The following is an 18,591-nucleotide window of genomic DNA, read 5'->3' as shown; positions in this document are numbered from 1 at the left end:
ATGCATCATAAAGTTGGTTCATTTTTCTTTTTGCTGGATTTATATGCAAACTCTGTAGCCTAAAACTAAGTATATAATATCAGCATTTCATATTTGTTGGGGTTTTATATACCAGATATTTTGTCTGTAATATGTATCAGTGAATGTGTCAACAATGAAATGCAACATCACCAGATTTTGTTTGACAGGAGTTATTTGTTGCATGTCATCCTTCTCCTTCTCCCTCCTAATTTCCTGTAATTTCTCGACTAGATCAAGTTAATAAAATAGCTAAATGTCCTCCTATGTCTTTGCATGCATCAAATGTAACCAAGCATTTTCTCTGCAATCTCCAGGTGAAGCCGAAGGTGATCGAGCCGCTGGAATATGAAAATGTGTTGGTGCAGAGGAAGACACAGATCCTCAGTGATGTCCTCCGGGACATGCTGCAGTTCCCCCTGGAGGACTTTGAGGTGAGTTTCAAATGTTAAGACGATGCTCTTTTTATTCAGGTTTCTCTAACATCATTGTTTACCCACCCACTTGCATGTTTTCTTTGTTTTATGTGTTTCTGTGTCTTTTCCTTTGGCCCAGGTGTGGCTGGCGCTGTGAGTACAGGGTGGGGTTGTTCACAGAGGTTTTCTTTTTGTTTACATCCTTCCACGTTGTAGCGAGACAGATGGGTCAGGGGCCATCTGTTTAATTGGCTCATTCTGTCGCCAATGTTGTGACAGAGCAAAGTGTTATCTCCAGCCACATTGTACAGGACGTACGCTCCCCCCACACTTTCCACGGTGAGGATGGAAAATCTAAAATGGAAATCTGGCCCAGTTTTTCAGGAAATTAGACCTGAACGAAAGAGTTTTGTTTTACCAACAGCAGCAGTGAGATGTGCAGAATATGCTCAAATCTGACCCTGCTGCTCTGTCTCACAATCCAGTGGAAATCTTCTTTTATTGTTATTGATGAACGCCCACAGAAGATAAAGTACAAAAGAGTGATGATTTAACTGTATTTGCAGAAACACATTTTACAAAAAAAATTCAAGTGCAATAATACTCACGTTGAATGAGGAGCTGCATTTTGATTTGAAGTGTATGGCACGGAGGACTAGACATTTCTAAAAAAAATGCTCCCACAGCAGCTGTAGTGGGAGTCAAATGCCTGGATAGAGTAGACAAAAAGTTTCAGAATGTTCACACAAAAGCTTTTTTTTTCCTGAAAGTCAGAAGGAAAGAGCATCTTATTTAATACCGTCATATTCAGGATCTCTGAAGTGCCCTTGAGTCAATAGCCAAACAGCAACACATTGTATGATAATGTTATTTTCTTAGTTGCTAGTTTATAACAAAGCAAAATAAACAATTGTAATGCACACTTAGTATTTATCAGTAACAGTCATTGCCCCTGTGCAGATAAATCTTATCTAAAAATCACTTTCTGACCCAGATCACCAAAGCTATCTTAATAGTTAATGGGGATTTAAGTTTGAATTATCTTTCCAGTTACTGTACTGTAGATAATGCCTGTGTTTGCTTCTGTTTAAAGCTATTGGTTGTTACAGTTCATAATGGTCTGGCAGCTGTGTTCTCAGTGAAAGCATGGCAGCCTTGACTTTGCCCTCTCTTGTATCGTGCTTCTTCTGCCTGCTGCTATGAACATAACATAGCAGCTTTACACACAAACATTGCGTTGTCAGGGACTGACAGGTGATTCTTACCGAGAGAATGAAACACCACAGTCACAGGGATTGAACTTAACATCTGTTACGACCTCCACGGACTCAAGCAAGGTTTCAATCAGCTTCTGTGTCGAGGCCTTTTCAATGTCAGCTGCTTTTAGTGAGAGGAGACAGGCAGTGTGTAGTCATACAGAAAACTCAAATGCATAGAGACAGTACAAACATGTGGTATTTAGAGATAAATGAAGACCAAAACAGGCATAAATAGCTCCTCTGACTGTGTTTTTATTCTTGTGTAAAGCCTGTTTTTGGCTGCTCCACATGGACAGAAATTACAATCAGGTCTCTACCTCATCTTATCCCAGCTGGCACATTTAAGAGTCATGTTGGTGCTGCTTTTGTGTGAGCCAGTATTTATATCATCTCCATCTGGTTTAGATTTAAAAAGTTGTTGGCACAAGTCAGTTCTCTTCAGTGCTTTACCCGCAAGGTTTCTGGAGTAAATTTGTTGAGGATTACCAGGGGATGGGGCCCTTCCTTCCCTCAGGTGTAAGGCCCATCCCCAGCTTAAATCCCACAAATCAGGATAATGTTATTTTTCCTTTACCTCAGCCATTACAGAATATATCTTGAAAGTACAAGGCTGATGATGTTTTTTTTATATTTTGTTATCAATCCCAAAACGCCAGTAAAAATGAAAACACAAAAACCCATGTGTCTTGTTTTCTCAACACTTGCCAACTTCCCTACCCTGCATGCGGCGATGCATTTGTACAGGCATACCTTAATGGTATCCCAGTGGATAAACATATTCATTTTTGTAATCCCCTGAATTTTCCTTTTTGCTTCCATATGTTGTGAATAATTACAAGTCTATGACAACCTACCAGCAAGTGTTTATTGTTAATTAAGAAGCATATTAACTTCCTAAGATAAGATGGCTACATGTTCATGTCAGTATGCTGACATTAGCATTAAGCCAAAAGCATTGATGTGCCTAAGTACATTTACACAAAGCTGCTAGCATGAGTGTTGTCTCCTAACCTTTTAAGGGTATTACATTTACTATTCATAAAATGTCTGTAGTTTGTATCAAACATTTCTCAATTATGTGCATTTCTTGGGACTACATTGAGTCACAGACTTGATTCATTATTGATACCCAAGTATTTTCAGCAGTTGGACAGCGTTTGTGGGATTGACTGTAAATGTATTGTCCCCCAATTCAAAAACCATTATTGATAATGCTTTTAATGGGAATTGATGAAGATAAGAAGGTAATAATCCCTTGGTTCTCCCTGTTGACTTGCAGCCCGATTAAATGCTTCCTGTTGCCATACTTCCTGGCTCCCTATTACTTCCATGCCTGTTTATTTCTGCTGCTTGGATCGTAAAGATTATCATCTCCCCTGAAGGAAACCTGGCTAGGTGGGAGGAAAGGGAAACGTCAGGTTTAAACACACGAGCTCGGTGTGGAATTTGTCGAAGTTGACACATCCATCGCCAGGTCAAATACAAGGTCATTCAAAAGGACAGTGACGCAACACAGACAGATTAGTGTTTTGGTTTTATTGTAGATTCATCTGCTAATTATAATCTTGATTCATCCTGATAAATTTCATCTGAAAGGAAATGGTGAAAAATGTGTGTAACTGTCCAAAGCCAAAAAAGATATAGTTTGCCACAGTATGAACAAAGAGGAGAGAGCAGCAGCAGCAAACCCTCACCTTAAAGAAGCGGTATGGTATTTTTGCTTAATTATTTAGTCCAAGGCATATATTTTAATATGAAAGTAGTTGGTAACAATTCACGTAGCGTGACCAAAAATCAATCGTTCCCTACGTTGTCGTCTGATAGAAGTTATTATCCAAATAGTTTTGAATACTCTTACATCTTGACATTTGAAAAATATATATGTTTTTTAATTATTAATAACAACTTGATGTTCTCAAGGGATCAATAGATTGGTTCTATAGTTTTAATGTGTGGGATTATAAACACATTTGTGAGGTTAACATATGTGCAGAAACTTGACTAATGTAGTGTTTTCTTTGATCGGGACACACACTATGTGGGACAGAGTGCTTTCATTTGATTAAGCATGTAGTAATTTGGAATCTAACCTAATGATATTGAATATTTCTATTCAAAGTGCTCCTCATTTCCATAAAAATGTGTGCGGCAATAATGGTGGTATTGTCTATTTCCCTCTCATCATAGAAAACACAGCTGACCGGCATTTGACTCGCACAAAGCCACAATCCCTTTTAACTCAGTCAGCTGAACGCTTCACTTAATGGTTGTATTCATATTTCACTCTTGCCTGCAGGGATTAGGTGTGGTCAAATGCACTTTATTTTTAAATTAATCCTTCTTCTAAGACCTCATGGTGATGATGTTGCACAAAGCAGTATTTTGCTCAGTTACACATGTAAACAGAGCTCCAGTTTTTACACTTGGCTAAAACTGGCCTAGTGGTTATAGATAGACAGATAGAATCGGAGGATGAAACCCTCTTTATTTGTCACACAGCAGAGCACACACAGTGAAATTGGTCCTCTGCATTTAACCCATCCTAGTACTAGGAGCAGTGGGCAGCTATTGTGCAGCGCCCGGGGAGCAATGGGGAGGGGGGATTGGAGGTGTCTGGTGCCTTGCTCAAGGACACCACAGCAGGGCCTAGGAGGTGAACTGGGACCTCTCCAAGTAGCAGTCCACCTTCCATATTTTCAAGTCTGTTCGGCGACCCTACGATTCCCAGTCCAAGCCCCTACTGACTGAGCCACTGCTGTGTGAGATTTACAGCTAAGATACGACTTGAGTTTTATTTGTTTGTTAGTCTTGATTGGAAGTTTTAACTTATCTATCTTGTTCTTGTTGCCCTTTTCCTGTTTGATGATGCCCACCTTGATCCATCTTTGTAGCTTGTACGATGCAAGGGTCTTAAGACGGAGGGTGTTGTATGTACACACTGTAAAGCCCCCTGAGACAAATGTGTACTTTGTGATATTTTTATGAATTAATTTGTATAATAAAATGTGACTTATTGATGATTGATTCTGCTGTTTGACTACGGTTCACTGTGAATGTGTTGGTCAGTAATGAAAGGCTTGCATAAAGCATTAGCGATGCTGAGATGCTAATTAGTGTTGCTGTACAACAGTGGCAGAGAGCCAGACTCAGGGTGTGTCTGTGGCTCCTGGAGCTGAACATTCTGGACCAGCATCCTGACTCACTCACACACTGGCCCTTTGTACACTCAGAAAGCCATTTTTCAATCATAGAATAATATTAAAAAGAACACCCAGATCAAATGTGTCCAGCTGAGACCATAAACTGTAATACTTGGTGTCCAGCGTGATCAATGTCTTCCACATTTCGCTGTCATTCTCTAGTCTGTTGTTGTAATTCCCCCTGTTTCTCTTATTGAAAAAAAAACATTGTTTTGTTTTGCAGATTTCAATTTTGAGGCGCCAAGGGAGAACCCTTTACCCTACGCTGCCTGAAAATGCAGAGCGGGAGGCCCAGAGTCTGTTCGTTCAAGAGGTAAGCTGATTTAAGGGCCCTGAAAACACACTTTCTTAATCAACTGCTTAGTGTGACTAATGTGGTCGTATGTAAACAGAACGTTTTTCCTGCCAGTTTCGGTATTTCACATTATAGAGTTCTGTGTTTTGTGTCCGGGAAGAGATCAGATCTCAAAAAAGTCAACCAATCTGGATTTGGGGTTAAAATCTAAAAAGTGGAACCGTTTTTAAATGTTGACTGTAAACTCTGTATAATCTTTATGATTATGGCAGCTACTTTGTTCAGGTGTATATAAAAATAACAAAAACACAAAGCAGACATAAAAGGATTCACAAAATAATGATCTATTGCACAAGATAGTTACATTTAAAAAATGTAATCCTTAAAAGTATTGAAAATGTTCTTTCAAACACAGAGAATAAGGACACCTGGTATCAATAGGTGGGAAATCTAGAAAAAGACATTGGGAAGTGGTTAGGAAAGTATATCACTCTCAAGTAAACGACACATCGCTAAGAAATAGTGACACTAATGTGAGTGATCACCCAATTTGTTACTTAATATTAGCAGCAATGTACTGTACATCACAGCTAATCGGGAAAACTCTTTATTTCAGCTTAACGAAGCATTCATCTAACTTTGAGTGGAAACTGTTTTGTAAATGGTTTCTTGGCTCGTTACAGATCATGGCAGGAGGTAACTAGACTGTGTTTCCTCAGTTATATCTAGCAGGGAGGTAACAAAGATAAAGTGCATTTATTTCTACTCTCCACAAGTTTATCAACACTTCTGGTTATTTTCTATCAGTGTTTGTTTATAGTGCTGTCCTTAACATATCTGTTATTACATGGCAGCAAATTACTATTAAACAAAGATTCTTAAAAACACTTTGACGCTTCTTTGTATGTTAGGTAACTTAACTGCAGTGGGACGTATAAATCATGGCTACAAAATGGGAAATGTTTCTTCCTTTAAACATCACACTAGTTTAACATGTGGCCATGCACACAGATCCTACTGTCTTTTTATGCCGGAGACCAACTGGCTGTTCACCTTCCAGGTCAGAGGTCAGGGTTAAGGCAGCATTGTCTGAAGTCATAAAGATACTAAAGCTCCCGGTCAGGTGCTGTGTGACATCACCGGGACAGCTGTGTGGATCAGCCCAGCAGGAGCCTCTCTGTTTCCGATCGCTGTCCTGATCAGGTTGCATTCTGTGACCCTGTCAGGGTATTTCTTGTAAACGGCACGCATTTATGCAGAACAGATACGAGAGAGCTGCTCCCATCACTGACTCTAACAATGAACAGATGTTTTCCAAGTAAAGGGAGATAGAGATACACTCCCTCCCAGTTTGTACTAATGGATGGTTTGACCCAGCGTGACCACTGACCGTACACTCCTTGAGAATTTCCCTGCATAAAGGCTTTAACTGTTGATCAAAACAATCAAATGTATTTTGATTTCTGCGTTCTTGGGATTCATAAAATCAACTGTAGGAAAATATTTTTTCCAGCAACTGCATTTCATTCATTATATTGGTTTAAAATTATTTTCATCCTGTGAATGATTCAAAGATTTGAAGGATTTATTAGTCATAAGCACATTCTCTACATCATAGTTTTGGCAATGAAAGTCTTCAGTCTTAATCTCCTCCAACTATGCAACGCACGATATACTTGACACAAAGGTCAAATACATAAAATAAAAGTAGAAAAATTGTCAAATGGTTTAAGGAAGGGGATATGTATCTGCCTACTGTGAGAAAAACGTATCAAGCCTTTTGTGGATCCAGAGGAAGCTGTGCCAAATCCGGAAAATTTCACGTCAAATTTTAAAAGAAATGATTAGCCGCTTTTAGCAAAGCATCGACAGAACTGTTGTCGAATGAGCTGAAAGACGTAAAGACGCTATATTTTGTTCTGTTGCATCATCTCGTCATGCAGGGTTGTTTTTTAAGATAGTATGCTTCAAAGCGCAGGTCAGATGGTTGGTCTAAAAAGTCTCAAATCCCATCCTCCCAGAACTTTAGGACATTTGAATTTAGAGGGCTGCTACTGACAATATCTGTCACCAACAACCCATCAATTTCCCTGTTTCATGCAGCAATAAGCAAGCTGTAAGATGTCAGATTTTCGACTTCTGTTCTTAAAAATGCCAAACCACAATTCTCATCAAAGCAGCATTGTCTGGATTTACAGATCTCCATATTTAAACAGTAATTACATTTTGCTGCTCTAAAATAATTCAAGTTTGGCATTGCTGAACACATGGTAGTTTTTTTAACACTGACATCTTAGCAAAACCCTGATGTTCTTTATATATATATATATATATATATATATATATATATATATATATAGTGGCCTTTAATGTGTTTCCATTGTCTCCTCAGTGCATCAAGACCTACAAATCAGACTGGCATGTTGTCAACTACAAGTATGAGGACTTTTCTGGAGACTTTCGTCAGCTTCCAAAGTAAGTTTGTGTTTCAGAAACCTGGGCATTTGTATACAATATATTCACAGAGGTAATTTGGTAGTGTGACAAGGTATCTTTATGATGAACAAGTAAGAACAGCTTCTGTATATAATATATGCATTCCAGAGGTTTTTAACTAAAAGACAAGGTCACGCATGTTTTCATGTCACCTAGACAAACTGTCACCTTTGTTTCCTGCTTCTGACAAACTGTTGTTGTGACGTTATTACAAGGACACGCAGTGTTGCAAATTATTCATATTTCCCTGCAGCAGAAGAGTGTTTCCTTTTTTAATGGTGCACTGGATACAGACCAGCTACAGACAGTGTGGAAACCACCCTCATTGTCTTTAGTTTGTGTCATCAGCTTCAGCCTCTTCCCTGAAGAATATCTGTTTTACTGCCAATGTGTTCGAATACGAGTTGACAATAACCTTATGATCTTCACACCGTCACTGCCGCTAAATGTTCGGTCACTGAAGTGAATCTGGGGAAGTTAAAACAATAGCTGGATCGCCTGTTTAAAAACCCCACAATATTTTTGAATGTTATTCTTAACTTTGACACTAAGCTGTAGACACCTTGGAGTATTTCCATGAACAACAATGTCCTTTTAGAACTTTCTTTTTGCGTTGCCTTAAATAACTGTGTGTTTATTTTCTGATTGTGTGAATAAATACTATATGCCTGTCAATAATAATTGGTTATTTTACAGCAAAGTGTCCAGGCCTGACAAACTGGCCGTCCATGTCTTTGAGGTGGATGAGGATGTCGACAAAGATGAGGTGAGGCTGAGTCTTATTTCTTTACATTGTCTAGATTTGTCTACCTTGATTTCCCCCAAAAATTCTACCTACAGCACCGAGAGGTTTGCGAGTGAATTTGCAGGGTTTCTATATTGTGTCCTTAACCTCACATCTCACATCTCTTTTTTATAAACCCAGCCCAAAAGAAACACAGCATGTTGCAAAATATGTCTAACTCCATTCTTTCCTGTTTTCATTGCAGCTGTTAAAGAAATGAAAGGCATAGTTGGGTCTAAATATGAATTTAATGGGAGTCATTCAGTTCAATTAGGCTTAAATACTTCTGCTGATGCACTATTTCTCAAAATAACTTTATTTACAGTCACATTTTTTTCAAGCATCAATCAGATCTTTTCACCCTCTTCTAGTCCACGTATGATGCAGTGGGTGTGTGCTGCTTCATACCTGTTAAATGAGTGTTGATTTCCTTTGGAATGACTGCATTGAGTCTTCAAAGGAGACATGAAGCTGTGGCTGAAATGTTATCTAACTATAAAGGTCACGCTCCTTCACAAGATGTATGATGATTATCCTGACCCTTTCTCCTCACATTAAATGTCAAACTGCTCCTCCTATAGGCAACAACTTGTGCTCCAACACCAGCTGAAATGCTCTGTTTACACACAGGAGTTTATGGGTTTTATAGAAAATTATGCTACGAAGTGTATCCTTCTTCTAAACTGCGTGTTTGCTTAATGCAGCTGGGAATAAGGAAGGCTGTGCCCGGTGGGAAGAGGCCAGGATTTGTTCACCTCTGACAGGACCTGACAAGATCCAAATCCCTCCTCATTCAACACATGCTGGCCTCTACTTCTTACTACAGCATTTTTAAACTGGGTCTTAGTTAGATTTTCGTTTGACTCTTACTCTAAATTTCAGAATAAATTGTTAATTTGTATGTGTGTATTGTGGGATTTTTGGACCACATGCAAAATTGGTTGTGAGATTTTGTTCATCTTCTCTTTGTCAGACTGGAGTTTAGTTTTCTTTTTATGATATTTTTTGGTTTTTTGAGTTCACAGAGAATCAAACCAGGGATTCTCGTCTAGACATTTTCTAGGAGAAGCAGGCACTGTACTCTCCCAGCTGCTTTTTAGATCAGTCCACAAGGCACATGAAAATATTATAATTCTCCACTTTTAAATCCTACTTTACTGTATAAGACTGAGAAAAAGTGAAAGAAGAAGTAGTGCTGGACCAGGATGTAGACATCTTGAAATTCAATCTTTTCATTGTGTGAAATTGTCAGGAATACAAATCTCTTACTGCCTTCTCCTAAAGTCAGGAAGTGTTACTGTAAATGACAGGGCTGATCCAAACCAGAACCGGGCTTCTTCCTTCATTACCCTCCTAATTGGTTTATTTTTACAGATCACGATAGCCGGTGGATCTAAGAAGCTTTGTTATTTTGTCGTGTGTGATCTCATGCTCCGGGCCTTTTGAGTGTGAGATGGTTTGTTCCTTGTGTCATAGATCTGCTGTGAAGACAGAGATATTTATTTAGTTTAACAGTCGTAGTTTGTTTAATGTTCGTCCGCTGCTTGTTTGCACTGAGACAGACCTACAGCATGTTCTGCTCTGTGTCATCTCAAACCACGACATCAAGGGGTTTTCTCCACTGTGAGGCTGGGCTTTGTCAGGGTGTGTGCAAAGCATGCTTAAGATATGATGATCCACTAAAAAAAACAACATAAAACTCCATTGTTCTTTAAAGCGAAACCATCCCTTTGTAAATGGATGTGCTTTCTCTTATCTGTTTATTTTGGAAATGTATCGGGAACAGGTGATTAGTTTGTGTTGGTAAAAGTATTAAGACTTGTTTCAAAATGGAGAAATTGTGGTATTACTACATGTGGACATTTGTGGATATGTTGCAGTGTATGGAAAGCAAATTTCAAAGATACACTTTTTTCCTTTCAGTGTGAGTGTGTTTTACATTGTCTTCTGTCTTTGTCTCCTGCAGGATACGGCCTCCCTAGGATCCCAGAAAGGCGGGTTTTCCAAACATGGCTGGCTGTACAAAGGAAACATGAACAGTGCCATCAGCGTCACCATGAGGGTGAGACAGAAGTGTATTATAACTCAAACCATTAGTAAATTATTTGAATGTTTGACCCAAAGAAAATGAAATGGCACTTGCTGCTTTTCTTTGTGTTTTATGATGACAAACAAAATAGCTTTGGATTTTGGCGATTTGATGATGTCACATTTTGTCTCTGGTAACATGTGATGAGCATCTCTGAGAGATTTTGACATACAAAACAATTTGAGAAATAATTGACACATTAATCTTTAATAAAAATAAGCTATTGCTTGGAGCAGCTAAGCTTTAATTTATTATGTATTGAAATTAGGAAAAGTAAAAACACCAGGAGAATGTGACTCAGACGGGTATGTTAGCATTGGGGAATTTTGCAGTGAAAATAATCGTATCTTAATTGTTCTCCCGTTATCATAACTAGTTATATATGAAAACAATTATCATCTCATTTTTTAGGATAGCTTCCTTCAAAAATATTCCCGTAAAGTCAATTAAAATCCATTTTGTTTATATAGTTTACAATCTCAAATTCAAAAGCCTTTACTATTAGCACAGTATGCAATGCCCTCTACCTTTTCTGTATCCATCAATACTTTTTAGCCTTTTTATAGGCAGGCTTATTATTCCTGGCAGCTTACACTTATACTGTATGATGCAGACAGAGTAGAGGACTGGAAATTGTTTTGACCGAAACATTGCATTTTGTTTTCCGATAAATGGCATTATTTTTTTGTTCCAGTCGTTCAAGAGGAGGTATTTCCATCTAACTCAGCTCGGGGACGGCTCTTATAATTTAAACTTCTACAAAGATGAGAAGATCTCCAAAGAGCCCAAAGGAACCATCTTCTTGGACTCCTGTATGGGTGTGGTTCAGGTACGCTCTTAAATATTTCTCTCTGATACAAAGGAAGTAAACGTTAAACTGTGCTGAACCTGTATGACCTGCTTTGCCAAACGGGATATCCTGTAGCCTGGTCCCTCATGGAAATTAAAACACTATTTACAGGAAATAAACTGAAAATACGGATATAGCAACTTCCTCTTCACAATTCTTCTCTCTATGAACATGTTGTCTGACTTGTAGTGTAAAATGTTAACTATAAAAGGTAAAAGTTCAACATATATTTCTCCGACAATGCGGCGGCTGTTGTTCGTTTCCCTGAAACCGAGCTCTCCTTCCCAAGGGTATTCTTTACTGCTGACTCTCAAATTGTAAAACAAGGTGAATGCTGATGTCTCACTTCCGTTCACTTTCCATCGACTCCACAATCGATTCCATGTGCAGATCTCTCAGTGTAGGCCAAGACTCACTGGGTGCATTATCACCTGTCTATCAGCTCAATAGATGAAGGGAAGCTGATCGTACTGAAGAGGCACTCAGCTGGCATCAATCAGATATTATTTGAGTGTTTTTCCAGGACTGTCTGATTCCTATCGTGGGGATGGGAAGAGCTATCAGGCCAATTTCTAGAAGGAGAAGTTTACGCAAAATATTTGAACGCTTTTCTATATTTTTTGGAAGCACCTCCTGATTTAGTTTCTGGAAATATGAGCGGATTACATTTCCACTTTTTTGTGCCATTAGAAACATTTTCAAGAAATTATCAAAAATACAGAACATTTCATATTTCTTTATTTCATATCACAAAAACATCACTTTAACCACATTAAAAATAATATTTTAATATGTGTCCCTTATTGCCAAAAAACAAGTGAAAACTAGAAATAAAGTACAGTTACACATAAACATACAGTATATACGAAAAGAAAATTAAAACTAAATGAAATGTAACAGAAATGTGAGTGAACACGAGATGTACAGTTCAAGCAAATTAGGATGAATGCTTTGAGGACACGTAGAATCAGTATTCTACATAGACTGAACTCATAAAAAACAAACCTGTGGAATGTGTCTCATGGTTTTAAGTCAAATTAAGTGGATGCTTAAAGTATGTTGTGATTCACTCACTTACACGCTGATGCAGACATTGTAGTTTGATCAATAAACTACTCTGTTCAGGATTCATTTTCTGCAGTGAATTAACATCATTCATTGCACAGCTGCTTGAATAACGCATACAGTTTATGAGTTTTCTGCTTTGTTAAATTCACAAACATCATGCAACTTATACTCAACCAGCAGGGACTGTGGAAATGCAGATGTTAAATTCTGCAGCTGTAATGGCCTGCGCAGTGACATCATACTGAGCCTGAAGCTGCTCCTAAGCTTTGTTAAAATGCCAACATATGCTCAAACGCACAAAGCATTTCCCACATACTAATGAGGTGAAGGGCAGTCCCTGAAGGTTAGCAAGGAGCAGAATGGCCTCAAAGCGTCAACGTTGAGGATTTCAACTTTCTATTTTTCTCTGTTTTCTTTCCTTGGAACACAGATGCTAATAATATCATAAAAAACTACTTCACATTTTTATGTCCACTCATTTCACCCGAGGATCTGTGCAGCTGTATTGTCTAGCAAACAGAGACCAGTCCTCCTACCTATCAGATGATTAAGTCTGTTTATCAAGAGTCCAGTTTGATTTCCCCTCTTCATGTAGACTCAGCCTGTCTGCCTCCCTATCACTCCCCCTCTATTCAGCCAGCTCCAGTGATAACCACAGCATAACAATCCACTGACTGCTCACAGTAATGAGATGACTTCTAGGTCAGCTAAAGATTTACTGAATTCACTTTTTATACAACACATTATCATGCACACATTGTAGCTGAATCAGCAGTTATAGGTAACAAATGTGACCTAAAAGTGTGAATGTGACAGTGAAATCATTGAGGTCATAGTCCCGCTTCAGGTCCAGCTCATTTTCTCTGCTGTGGTCCTGGCAGAGCTGGAAGTTTTGTTAAGCAGATGGAAATAATCTGTTCCTCCCTCATTCACATTGTCCATGAGCTTTTTGTGGCAGTTCATTTAAAATTGTGTTTAGCCTCCCACTTCTTTCCAAAACAGTGACTCACATTTTGTAAATGTTTGGAGCTAAACGGTCTCAGTAAATTGTTTTTGTTTTTGCAGGCTCAAACTGTATTAAACAAGGAGGTTTGAGGGTAGAATTAAAGTGAAACAGGCTATCATTTAGATCATAAAACTTAGATTGTACAGCCTTCTGATGAGCCGGCAGTTGCTAGATGTTAGCTTTGCATAGTGAGATAAAAGACTGCAATATCCACAGTTGGCTGTTGGATTTTCTACCATGCCTTAGCACCAGTGATAGCGAGGCAGGAGGCATTTTGGCTTATTCACCCATGCTTGTGAATGCGATATCTCAGGAACGTCTCAGGAACGCATTGAGGGAATTTCCCAGGCCCATTGCAAAGGTCAAGCTCAAAGTAACTTCACATCATGTTTTTGGCCATAACTCAAGAATTCATAGTTAATTATAAGAAAACAACACAATTTTCTCTGACAAAAGAAGTGATGACATTTCCAGCAGGACAGACATGGATGTAAACTGCCCTTTGGATCATCGGTGGAGGCATATATCTTTGGGATGGTTATTTTAGTTTTTATAGTTTAGTATAAACTTAAGTAACTCAATTAATCATTAAAAATCTGATTCTTGTGTTTGGCAAACATGAATCTCGCTCCTTTTCCATTCTAAAAAAAAGTCTTTCTACAGTTGCATATTTTTTTATCTTTCAACTTTAACTAATTTATTTAATTTACATTTTTATTTACCCCCCTTTTTCTCCTCTCGTGGCTGCAGAACAACAAGGTGCGACGGTTTGCTTTTGAGCTGAAGATGCAGGATAAGAGCACCTACCTGCTGGCCTCGGACAGCGAGGGAGAGATGGAGGACTGGATCAACCTACTCAACAAGATCCTCCACAGCAGCTTTGAGATCGCCATGCAGGAGAAGAGGAATGGAGACATTCAGGATGGTGTGTGTCCGTCTGTCCATCTTTTCACAGTGCCTAAAAGAACGCAAATATAAAATGGAATATTATTTTGTGTTAGTCAAAATATTATCCAGTTCATGATAAGGAATATTATGTTTTTTCAAAGTCTTGTAGAAACATCTGTGGTTTAATTATGAAGTAGTTTTTATGCAGACTAAAAAATGTCAAACATAAGAAGTCTGTGTGCTGACGCTAGCAGAATTATGTGAATAATATAAGAGTTTTGGTTCTTGAAGTTCTTGGTGAGAGTTTAAACAACATTATCACTGCTGTACTTTTAATTTGAATTAGCTTCAAGGTTGATTAATTGCTTAGTCAATCAAAATTTCAAATTTGCTTTATGTCAGTTTTTTGAAGTTTTTCAATTTCAAGCTTCTCGAATATGACTGGTTTCCTGAATCTTCGGGTGGTAAACTGAATATATTTGAGTTTTTCATTTTTTTTTGAAAAAAAACAGGACATTAAAGATGTCAGCTTGGGCTTTGGTAAAATGTGATGGACATTTTCCAATCATATTTTATATATGACACATAAATTAAGAAAAATAGGGTAATCCATAATGAAAATAATAATATTTCAGAACAAAACCTGTGATACCCTAACTAATGCAGTTTATTTTTAGAGTTACAGTGGTCCTATATTGTACACTAGCTTAAATGAAATTGCCCTCCAAATAATAATCAACCATACTTTAAAAATCCATTAAACGCACTCATCACTATCAGTATATTTATTCTGGGATACTTGATGTACCTGGGGATCGTTCTCATCAACATCCTCTCACTACTCGAGGCTCACTTCTCCTCTACCTCTTCCTGCCCTGCAGTGATGGGATGTGATACCAGACCACCCAGACTTTTAATACTCACCTCCTGTCTCATAGGAGGCTTAGCCGTGGAGGAAAAAGGCTGAATGCTTTTGCACAAAACGCCGCACTAATCTTCCCTAACTCCTCAGCTTTTATTAATCACGCTGTGCATCAGATAAAACACAATTCTTCTTGAGGAGATTTTTGAGCTTTCATTTATGTGGCTTTGAGACCTGCTGTATCTCCATCTCAATCCTAATGATTACTGCAGCTGAATTACTGTTTACTGAACTTTCAATTCAGAAAGTGATTAAGGAGGTTTTAAAAACACAAGGGGGTTTAGTTTATGCTTTACAATCTTTCCCCTGTATTCAACGATGTCTTCTTTTTTCCTCTAGATGATGATCTTGGAAAGTCAGACAGCTCCTCTGGCAGCATGGACAGCTTTCAGGTAGGTCCTCCTCTCTCTGCTGGAGCTCACACATTCGGTAGAGTATCTCATGGAGCTGCAGCATGAAATCTCTGTTCCCCATTGAAGGAAGAGGGCCTATGGCACAAACATGTGGCTTGGATTTGGATTTAAGTGTTGCTGGTTACACACCTAATTTCTCAGTTGGTCATTTGTTTGTGTTAGTCTGATCTGAAATTAATCACTGTCAGACTTATAGGAGAAGAATATACACATAGGTTTTTATCCTACCTCACGTTGTCTATTTGTGTCTGCAGTTTTTACCCAAACCCACCAGACCTTATTATAAGATAATGCTTCCTTGGCATGTTTAAGCATAGTATTTCCAAAAAAAGTCTTTAAGTCTTTTCTAATTGCCTTCAAAATGTTTTTCTTTTTACCACGTATATATTTAAATGATGTTGTCTCATACTCTCAATATCTCTTCAATAGCAAAAACATACACACAATTTTCCCATTTCATTTGTATTCTGAAGGTTTAAATGGATACTTTTTATGGAAGAAGACACTTTAAACAAGCATTCAACCCAAGAAATCCACCATTTGAAAAAGCCGACACATGCTTTTACTTAATAAGACCTGCATCAAGCCTTTTAAACATTTTTTAAGATAGAAACATCTGTTTTTATACATGATTAACTGACTGATGACTTGCAGACTGCAAACTTTTTATTTCAGCTTCTCATGCTGTTACAGTGCTGAGTGGCACGCAATAGTAAAGCCATATGTGCATGGAAACTGGTGGTAAGGGTTTACTGGGAAACAACTTGACAGGTTACAGTGTGCTGCTCTGAAGTGTGTGTTGGAACCACCTGACCCTCACCACTGAGTCTGCCCAGTCTGATCAGCCTGTAAAATATGAAGCCTTGTTTCCAGATGAGAAAAACATCTTCTAATGATAAAACCAACTGACTGGAAATCTCTCAGACGTTGCTTTTGACGTTTCAGACAGTTTGTGGTTTGAATCCATTTAAAAAATACCTTTCTCGTCCTCAGAGTGCAAGAGATATCGAGTCTAGGATGAGGAACGAGACCAGATTGAAGCTGTTCACCCTGGACCCCGACACACAGGTAAATAAACTTGAAGCCCATTTGAGTTCTCTTATTCCCGTGCGGTAATGAGATCCAAACTGACACTGTCTAACGAATGCAATACTTTCCATTGTGCTGTCTTCAGAAACTAGATTTCTCAGGAATAGAGCCAGATGTGAAGCAGTTTGAGGATAAGTTTGGAAAGCGTGTGTTGGTGAACTGCAATGACCTCTCCTTCAACCTGCAAAGCTGTGTGGCTGAGAACGAGGAAGGACCCACCACTAACGTAAGGCTGATCTTCCTCCGGTCACAATAGGCCCTAAATAACAGAAATAGCATTATCCGGCTGACTAAAGACGCAGGAGATGGGTTGTTAGAGCGGCCGGATGAACTCCTGTCATTATTTAAGTCGCTGAAGGACTGTTGTTGGCATAGCAACCGGCCTACAGGCTCAGTAATGGTGGCAATCTGTATAATGGAGCCTGAGTCCTGCTGTCCCTCCTTACCGAAACTGTCTATCAACATGTCAAAACAATACACACACACACACACACACACACACACACACACACACACACTTAAGCATGTTCAAGGACTGTAAGATGACATTTACAGTATATTTTGTGGATTTCATTTTACTCATTTGATTAAAGTAGTGCTATAAATATTTGACTTAAAAATGTTCTTTCTTTGTGCAATTGTGAAACTATATAACACTCTTCACTTTGCCTCTAGTGTCATTCATTATTTAGATTGCTGAGTGAAACGTTGCATGTAACAGTTAAGTGATCTAAAGTGTATTACATGCTATCAAGAATCCTGTTTTACAGCTGTTGAAGCACATATTAAGTTGGCATTTTAAATCAGTTTCTATGGTCTTTAAGTTATAGTATTTAAGCAGATTGGTTAACAAAACGCACAAGTTAAAACAAACATCATCTGTCCAATACTGACCTGCCTCTCTCATTCTTCTCCAGGTGGAGCCATTTTATGTCACCCTGTCCCTGTTCGACATCCAGAACGGCAGAAAGATCTCCTCAGACTTCCATGTGGACTTAAACCACCCGTCTGTACGAGGCATGCTGCCCAGTAACACCAGTCAGTATATGAACGGAGGAGGGGACACCCACCATGAGGGGCAACGGTTAGTCCACGGAGTGCCAGAGGCAGCCATGCAGTATCCGAGACAGGTAAATAATAATACTTAAAATAAACAATGTCAGGAAAACAAACAGAACTGCTAGTGTCTCTGTGACACTTCACTGTACATTGTGAAACTTTGAGCTAAATTGTTCAGCATACTAACGATGGCAATGCCAACACCCTGCTGTTTAGCTGATTCAATGTTTGCAATGTTTGGCCCTTTTTTTTTGCTAATGAGCATAAAATGGCTTTAGTTTTGTGTACTTGAAACCAATAGGAAAACATTAAGTAAAGCTTATGGTTTTACTACAGGAAAAGTAAGGCGTTCACAAAAGTTATTGCTATTCATGTTGTAGGGAATTTCTTAAAAACTACAAATGTGAAGTCAGGTAAGATTCATCTACTGATGTACATAAATGTATATATTATGAGAGTCATTCAGCCAATAATTGTTGATATCCAAATTGACAGAAATTGCCCTCTCTAGCATAAAATCATCATTACTGCTCTCCCCAACCTTAATGTGTATGGAAATTCTAACCTTTTCATCGTCTCCACAGGGAGTATTCTCGGTAACGTGCCCCCACCCAGATATCTTCCTGGTGGCTCGCATAGAGAAGGTGCTGCAGGGAGGAATCAACCACTGTGCCGAGCCGTACACAAAGAGTTCAGACTCCACTAAGGTACTGACCCCACTCCGAACTCTCTTCACTGT

General features: G+C 38.6%; 1 protein-coding gene across 12 annotated transcripts in view; it reads left to right on the top strand.

The window, feature by feature from the left end:
• zmp:0000001200 (dedicator of cytokinesis protein 9) overlaps nucleotides 1–18,591 on the top strand; it is a 69,754-nt gene that overhangs the window by 29,146 nt on the left and 22,017 nt on the right. For all 12 annotated transcript variants that reach the window (XM_063888684.1, XM_063888680.1, XM_063888679.1 and 9 more), the window contains exons 2-13: nucleotides 336–452; nucleotides 5,117–5,206; nucleotides 7,581–7,663; nucleotides 8,381–8,450; nucleotides 10,435–10,530; nucleotides 11,252–11,386; nucleotides 14,232–14,406; nucleotides 15,631–15,683; nucleotides 16,698–16,772; nucleotides 16,879–17,019; nucleotides 17,711–17,923; nucleotides 18,437–18,559. In XM_063888684.1, the coding sequence (XP_063744754.1) occupies nucleotides 336–452; nucleotides 5,117–5,206; nucleotides 7,581–7,663; nucleotides 8,381–8,450; nucleotides 10,435–10,530; nucleotides 11,252–11,386; nucleotides 14,232–14,406; nucleotides 15,631–15,683; nucleotides 16,698–16,772; nucleotides 16,879–17,019; nucleotides 17,711–17,923; nucleotides 18,437–18,559 (1,371 nt within the window). The remainder of the gene's footprint in view (nucleotides 1–335; nucleotides 453–5,116; nucleotides 5,207–7,580; nucleotides 7,664–8,380; nucleotides 8,451–10,434; nucleotides 10,531–11,251; nucleotides 11,387–14,231; nucleotides 14,407–15,630; nucleotides 15,684–16,697; nucleotides 16,773–16,878; nucleotides 17,020–17,710; nucleotides 17,924–18,436; nucleotides 18,560–18,591) is intronic.

Source organism: Eleginops maclovinus, chromosome 7, assembly GCF_036324505.1.
Source record: "Eleginops maclovinus isolate JMC-PN-2008 ecotype Puerto Natales chromosome 7, JC_Emac_rtc_rv5, whole genome shotgun sequence".
Taxonomy (NCBI): Eukaryota; Metazoa; Chordata; class Actinopteri; order Perciformes; family Eleginopidae; genus Eleginops; species Eleginops maclovinus.
The sequence above is the reverse complement of the archived record's forward strand: the minus strand, read 5'-3'. Positions and strand labels throughout refer to the sequence as shown.